The 8,296-nt window shown below is 32.4% G+C and overlaps 1 protein-coding gene across 1 annotated transcript; it reads left to right on the forward strand.

Annotated features, from left to right (window-relative positions):
• The first annotated feature begins 3,070 nt into the window (after positions 1–3,070).
• On the forward strand, positions 3,071–7,618 carry LOC127720919 (solute carrier family 23 member 1-like). The gene is made up of 4 exons (XM_052227656.1): positions 3,071–3,103; positions 4,594–4,867; positions 5,581–5,676; positions 7,190–7,618. The coding sequence occupies exons 1-4, from the start codon at positions 3,071–3,073 to the stop codon at positions 7,381–7,383; spliced, it is 597 nt and encodes a 198-aa protein (XP_052083616.1). The 3' UTR covers positions 7,384–7,618.
• Positions 7,619–8,296: the final 678 nt, after the last annotated feature.

The following is an 8,296-nucleotide window of genomic DNA, read 5'->3' on the forward strand; positions in this document are numbered from 1 at the left end:
TTGGTAGGATGGGGCATTGCTGCAATATTTACATCAGCAGGAGTCCTATCAAATGATAAAACCCAGAAACAGTATGAAGCCAGGACAGATGCTAGGAGTTATGTTATCGAAACAACGCCTTGGTTTTATTTGCCCTATCCAGGTACATCAAAAACACACATTGTCATATGTTAGGGAGCTACCATTTGATTTTTATGGGGGGCTAGGATGAAAAATTTTGTCCTGCATTTTTTTTAGTTGTAATCTCTGTCCTGGCTTTTTATTTTTCACTCTATTCGATCCTGCCTTTTTTTATTTGTTTATCCTGCCTTTTTTTACATAAATTGTCATCCTGCCTTTTTTTTTTTGCAAAGTTGCTCATCCTGCCTTTTTTTTTAACTCCAAACTCCTGTCCTGCCCTTTTTTTCAAATTTCATCCTAGACCCCACATAAAAATCAAATAGTAGCTTCCTTAATGAAATAAAAAAAAAAAAGATAAGAACTTAAAAAGGTAAGTTCCAAGAGTGAAGTAATAAGTCGAAAAAGGACAATCAGCACCATGATGAGGAGACAAAAAAAAAGAAAGATAAAAACATCGCACAGAAAACGGAAGATTGCACAAGAGCCTGTGGTGAACACTGCTTTTCTGGGAGGGTAAGCAGCTCCAACTCTAATAGTGACACCAGTGAAAGTAATTTAAGGATAACTCTTGCATACCTTCAAGAAATTATGCAGTGAAACCAACGTTAAGTATGGATTATACAATGTGTCTGTGCACTATGTTATCGCGGACTTAGATCTTTAGATACCAGAAAAGTCGTCTTATCTGTAATTTTAGCGATTTCCTCCTATGCCGATTGTGACATTTTGACTGATGCTGCGTTCACACGTAATTCGAATTCGATTCGCATTAACTAATTTGAATTAGTTTAATTCGCATTCGAAACGTTTAACGTCCAAACGTAAATTCTAATTCGAATTGCAATGCGCGTCAAATTCGCTTTACTGTCCTAACGACGTTAACTTTTAATTCGTATTAACAAAAACGCATTTCTAATGCGAATTGGATAATGCGATTTAGCCAATTCGAATCAATTCGAATTAAAAAAGAAGAGTGTGTGAACGCGATTAGCGAATTCGATTCGCATTCGATTCGAATTCAATTCGAATTAAATGTACGTGTGAACGAGGCATGAGTCTGGAATCGCATGGCGGGTGATGCAGAAAATATGAAACGTTTGTCCTGCCGACGCTCCCGGTCTCGCTCCTTTGTAGTTCAAGCGATTCCCTCAAATTTTTTTTGTTTTTCACCTTGATTTTTGTCATCTTAATATATTCATGAGATTTGAACATCGGTAAACTACTGTTGCCTAAAATTAATCTAATTGTACGATGTGATTTAATTTTACCAAAAGCTGTCAACATAAATAACAAAAATTAATACTGCATGCTCCAGTAATATATTGCGCACCATGGGAATGTTATCTGATGTATATTAATCGATATCGTATATTGCTTTTTAGAAATTAAAGAAATACATTTTTAGAACAAGTCGGAGGATAAGACCTGCCTTTTCTTTGTTGATAATTTGCCCGAATCAAAACTATATTATGTATGGCAAGCCGTTCTCGTCAAAACTATGTTTAAACCATTTTTCGAAAAATTTACACACTGAGATTAAAAACATTAAAACACACACTGAGAATTAAAAATTACACACTGAGATTTCATAAAGACGCTCTGAGATTACCTAAAAAATAATTACATTAGATGTATGTTTCATTATAATACGTTATTCTGATTGGCTAACTGCAAGCTCGCGTTATTCCTTAAGCAACTTCATTACACAATGAAATTTATCATTCATGATGACACGAGGTTCCAGAATAAAGTGCACAGGTAAATTAAATAAAAACTTGATAAAAATCGTGTTTTCATGATCCTATATAAAAAATGTAATTATAAGTATTGAATGCTTCTTTTTGTAACTTCACAGGGTTGTAAAAGCGTTGAGCGTGCGCACATTTTTAGAATGAAGCGCTTCCGCGCTTCATACAAAATGTACTTCGGTCAACGCTTTTACACCCAGATGAAGTTACAAAAAGAAGCATTCAAATCTTAAATGAAAAACACACACTGAGAATTGAAAATTACACACTGAGATTTCAAAAAGACACACTGAGATGAAATAAAGTGAAAAACACACACTGAGAATGTGAAATTACACACTGAGAATTTAAAATTACACACTGAGATTTGTGCGCACTTTTATGCGCACATATCTAATTAGCATACTTAATCTGAATCTATTTCAAGCTTAAAACTACTAGGGAACAGAACTCGTACGTTAGTCCTTCAATTTGGAGCCAAATGTTTTATAAAAAATATTAGAAATACAACGTAAAGAAAAAGTTCGTTATCAAAGACCAATTGAACAAGAAAAATACCCACTTACTCTCATTACAAAATATAACCAAATGGTGAAAAACTTTATTAAAATTATAAGAAAACATTGGAATAATCTGCAAAAAGACAAACAATGCAGTGAAATTTTTACTCAAGTGCCTATTATAGCTTATAAACGTAACAAAAATATAAAAGATTACCTTGCGAAATCAGGGTAATAGTTGAAAGACTTTTGAAAAGGGACCCATGCTTAAACAGTTATAAGCAAAAAATCCCGATACGCTGTTAGTAATAATCTAAATTATAGGCAACAAACTTTTCATTTTTTTAAATCTCAGTGTGTAATTTTAGAATCTCAGTTTGTAATTTCGATTTCTCAGTGTGTTATTTTAGGTTTTTAAATCTCAGTGTGTTTTTTTTTTTAATTCTCAGTATGTATTTTTTTCGAAAAAGGGTTTAAACATTGTTTTGACGAGAACTGCTTCCCATAATTATGCCTTAAAATTCCACATTGTCAATTTTGCTTTTAAGAACCTTTAGTATTCATAATGCGATCTTAAAGTTCTTATTTCTTCCAGGACAATTTGGTGGCATAGGTTTTAATTCTGGAATTTTTGTTGCATACCTAACTGCAACATTTACATCGGTAGTAGACTCCATTGCAGATTATTACGCATGCGCCAAAATGTCGCATATTCCTCCACCACCTGTGCATGCAGTAAATCGAGGAATCAGTGTAGAAGGAATTATGTGTGCTGTTTCCGGAATTTTCGGATCCGGACATGGAACAACGACATTTGGATCTCACATCGGCTGTATTGGTATAACACGGGTATTGGCTTTGATAAGGCTTCCATTTTGACGACCATTAAAAACATTGTGTTCATTTTTATAAACGATAATTTAAGTTTGATAAAAGATAAATTACGTAAATTGAGTAGGGATAGTGAATCATACTTGGACAGTTTGTACATGGATATCGTAAAAAAAAGATAACACGAAATTGTGTATGGAACTACAACATCAAGAACTGTATCTGTATATCGAAAAATGATATATCTATCTAACTATTTATATTATACTATTTTATATAACTGTTGGTTAATTCATATTCACAATAGGTATGCTAATATACGGAAGCATGTGAAATATCTTGAAAAGATAGATACATGTGAAGTCACATGAAGTTCAATCTAATTAAAATATAGATAACCGATTTTGTTATGCTCATACGAGACGAGAAAACGAATTACGATATATATCTGAATTGTTCTCATTGTTGAAGGCCGTACGGTTGCCTATAATTGCTTACATCCACTTCATTTGAACTTGTGTGGATAGTTGTCTCATTGGCTCCTTATTTTTAATTTAATCAGATTGCATAAAGTTTTGATTTCACGAAAAGTTTTCCAAATACTGTACTATAATAATGATACAATTACGTAAATGCGGCAGACATTTTTACTTCTTACATTTATAAGATGTTGTGACACTATTTTTCTCTCGTACAATGTTTTACAGCGTTGATGAGATAGAACTTATTCTAAAGGAGCGAGTCGTATTGCGTTTCCTCTCTGTAAACCAGTATATAAAACAGCTGAAGAAACTTCACATTTTTTTTTTTGCATTAGAATTAATCGCTAAAATTAGAGGCAACAACAGATTTGAAAAGTGTTTAAAGAATTTTCTTGTCATCTGAAGCATTAGTCACATTTTATTTATTTTCATCAATGTTCAATAATTTTTTTTCTCATTTATCACAAGAAGGGAAAAGTTACATGTATCATACTACCGATTTTCAATGAGTGTCCATTCTGCGCTATAGCTGCCTCCACATTTATGCAGATCTTAAAGATATCATTATATCTATTTATCCTGCAATCAGACAAATATTGTGCAAATAACAGGTACGCAAATATTTTTTTGCATTTTAACTAAGATAAAGTCTCCTATTACTCCGCTTCCATATTGAGTGTGACCATTCATTTTTGGATCCTCTTCGCGGTCCGCGTTTATATTATGTCAATTTCTTTGAAAAAATCAGAGACAACTATTTAGATTTAAACAACTAAACCGGATTTAAATTGCAGGATAAAATCAATATATGTACATTGTCGGAAATGTGTTTATAAACAATATAATATAAAACTTCAGATATGAAAAGACTATATCTTTTACTTATATTCCGGATGGATTTTTATTTTGTAGGTTGCCAGCCGTTTTGTATATCAGGTATTTGCTTTGATGTTGATAATTTGTGCGATAGTTGGTAAATTTGCTGCTGTGTTTATAACGATACCTTATCCAGTATTAGGAGGGGTGCAAGTATTAGGATTCGGCATGTTTATAGGATTAATCATGTCAAATGTACAGTACATAGACATAAATTCAAATAGGAATTTGGCTATTATTGGCATTGCCATAATGATTGGATTAATGATACCGTACTGGGCTTCAAATAATATGGATACTATAAAAACAGGTGAGATAGTGCAGCTCTCATACATAGCGTTAACGCATTACTTTGGTTATATAAAAATAAGAAGATGTAGCATTACTGTCAATGAGACAACTCTCTACTAGAGACCAAATGACATAGAATTTAACAACTATAGATGTGAACTTTTAAAAAGGTATAATAGCCAATTTCATTGAATTCTGTTTCACTCACGGAGTCAAAATCCTAAACTTGAGAAAATATGAGAAAATTGATTCTCAGAACCTAAATGTTCTTTTGAAGATTTTTACACGATTTTACAGTCATAAAACAAAAAACAAAAAAATCAGCGCTATACATTTCTGTCGAAAACAATTCGGGTACTGCAGATCATGTGTATGTCTTTTTTGAATTTTCATTGAATGACATCAGACCTAAATTAAAATATATTTTTCCTTAAAGGTATATAGTATACAAATTGACCAACAATTGAAATCTATTTTTGGTTTAGAATATCCTTTTTATTCTCATCTTGGATAAACACTGTTAAAATTGTTTCTCATTGCAATATTTAGAAATACACCATAAAGTTGTTATAGCTGTGATTCGGTGAATTTTAATTTTAAGAATGAAAGATGTTTAGATTATGGCCTTCCCTTAATGTGCAATAAATGCTTGAGAAATTGACCATAAATTCTGACAGCTGGAAATATAAATGTAAAAAAAAAATTTCCTAAAGTTTCTTTTTTTTTCTTCAGGGATTCCAGAGCTTGATGGATTTCTGAAAATGATACTGAGCAATCCTAATCTTTCTGGTGGATTTACAGCATGTTTCCTTGACAACACAGTTCCTGGTCAGTATTAGTGACTGGATGGGGTCCTTCATTTTCTTTTTTTTAACGTTTTATACCAATTTTCTTTATTTGTATATTTTGACCATCGTTTTCTATTTGTTATATTTCAGCACCCGGTTATTCTATATTCTTTATTATTTTGGCCTATTTTCCTGTATTCTTTATAATTTTAGTCCTTTATTCTGCATTTATCCCCATTATTCTCTTTTCTGTAAACCCAATCCAGACCCTTAAATATAGTTCTTTACGAAAAACATTAAACAAAACGCATCAATTCGTAATTGTTTGGACAAGAGCGCAGTGCGCGCAACCAACATGAAGAGAATTTCTCATTACAGTATAACTATAGAAAATAAAATAATATCAAAATAAGGAGATATGGTATAATTGCCAATGAGATAACTATCTACCTGCTACCAAAAGGACGAGGAAGTAAACAATAATAGGTCACTATACGGCCTTCAACAATGAGCAAAATAAAAACCGTCTGGTAAGCTATAAAAAGACCGGAAAATGTAAGATTCATCCCTTCACAATCTATAAGATGCAACATGTACTTATTGTCCACGTTGAACTTCGGTGTTGGTACTAAACAAACACGATAACGGTTCTGTCTGTGGTAAACTTTTCTTAAGATATTCGTCGAAGCAAAGATGGAAAGAAAACAACACCAAAATGGATATCATAAAACTTAATGGAACTAACTTGTTGTCTGTTGGTTCTTGTACCTAACTTTCTGTTGAAATGTAAATATTAATTAATGCCATTGTCTTAAACCTAATTGTTAAGTGGAAGACACGATAACCGCAAACTAACAACTCACATCAACAAAAGAAAGTAATATAACTTTTATATAAAAAAATCGTTCTTACCTAAAAAGTTAGTCCTATCTATGAAAATACCTGACTGTTTTGATTTGTTTGGCACGTTATCACATGTACTGCAAGAGAGATAATCATTTTAATAGATAATCACACGACTAATCTTGAGCCTTTTCTTCATGTCTTTTTTTAATAGCCGTCAAACAAATCGAGATAACGGACAAGTAAATCGAATTAACGAACAAGCAAATCGATATAAGAAACAAACCAATCGATATAACGCATTAATAAATTAAGATGATGAAGTGTATTCAAAACGAAATAACAAATAATAAATCGTGACAACGACTTAATATATATCGAGATAATGGATAACTTTCTAAACAGTACTTGTGAAAACGTACCTACACAAAATAAGTGTCCCTTTAGTTTTTAGTAAAGGTTCTATTTGTCATACTTTGTTGAAAATTCATATCTTACGACAGGATTTTTCTCCGAGGTTATTATTCGCCCAATATAGTCAATGTTTGTGAGGTGCATTCGTTTATTAAGATTATTTGGGAGTATAAATAAAAAAAATTGCAGCCACCATCTTGGATCGCAAATTATCGGTTTAATTTCAATATGAAATTGTATGAATTATTGTCTGAATGATGACTTGCAAAAATTGCATTAGCTTATTTTAATTTAAGGAACTAAAAAAGAGAGAGGCCTGGTGGGCTGGGGTACAGAAGGGATAGCAGAAGTGAGTGAGGAACCATTAGGAGACATAGAAGATACAATGGAGGTTTATGAGATACCCGTCCTCACTCGCGTTCTTGAAAAAATATCTTTCACGAGATTTATTCCATTTTCTCCAACATTTAGGAGACGGAAACAAAAGTGACTGATCGTAGCATATTAAACTAAAATGGCTTTTTTTAGACAATTTAAAAAGAACATGGGAAGTATAAAATACTTACGAAAAATTAAGAAAGGATTTTAAAAGCCACACAAATATTATTTATTGTATTCGATGCCTGAATATTAAGATGTCTTTGTCTTGTATTAATATAATCTCTAGTTTAGTTTATTTTCAATTTTTATTGGACATTTATATAGTCTTTCTTCAATATGCAGCAGTGCGGAAATATATTTGATTTTTTATGCATGTAGTGACGTATTCTTTCTGAATATGCAGTATTTTTAAAGATTTTACAAAACATATTTCAGGACTGTGATTTGATGTTTCTTTGTTATTTTCTAACTTAATGCTGAAAATATGGATCTCTGATTTTGTTCTTGTTATTTTTAACCTAGTTTTCCAATAATCGTATACTATAGGAGTGTACGATCTAAAAAACTGTAACTAATTTAATGAGCCATAGTTTGTTAAAAGCACGTGCAAACCAGGAGCAATTGACCAAGAAAGTAGTTTTGTAAATATTGGTCATGATGACCCCATAAATTTTAAAATCCAAGAGTTGTCCGAGTTTTAGATATAGGCCATCGGTGGACTTTTCCAGTTTGTTAGTAAAAATCCCAACTTAAGCAAGGCGTCTGTTTAACTGTGTAGAATGTATAAATATGCATCAGATTTCGGCACGAATTGGAAAGTTACATGAGGCGGGATGAGTGCAACTGCTCTCCTTACGTTAAAAAACTCTGCAAAAACTCTCTGAGGGGTCCATAGGTGGCCTTTTTTAAGGGAAATTGTCTGCTCTTATCCAACACAACCTCATTTTCCAGTGGCAATCCAATTTGTAAGCCATGGATAGAGGTCAACCTGCGTTTCAGAACGAACTAAATGGATTAATCGT

The sequence above is a fragment of the Mytilus californianus genome, unplaced genomic scaffold (assembly GCF_021869535.1).
Source record: "Mytilus californianus isolate M0D057914Y unplaced genomic scaffold, xbMytCali1.0.p SCAF_11, whole genome shotgun sequence".
In the NCBI taxonomy this organism is placed as follows: Eukaryota; Metazoa; Mollusca; class Bivalvia; order Mytilida; family Mytilidae; genus Mytilus; species Mytilus californianus.

Excerpts from the sequence above, each read along its gene's own strand:
- LOC127720919 (XM_052227656.1), top strand. The coding sequence starts at position 3,071 with ATGTCGCATATTCCTCCACCACCTGTGCATGCA. Across the intron at positions 4,868-5,580 it reads TATGGATACTATAAAAACAG|GGATTCCAGAGCTTGATGGA; the intron begins GTGAGATAGTGC and ends TTTTTTCTTCAG. Across the intron at positions 5,677-7,189 it reads CCTTGACAACACAGTTCCTG|GAACTAAAAAAGAGAGAGGC; the intron begins GTCAGTATTAGT and ends TTTTAATTTAAG.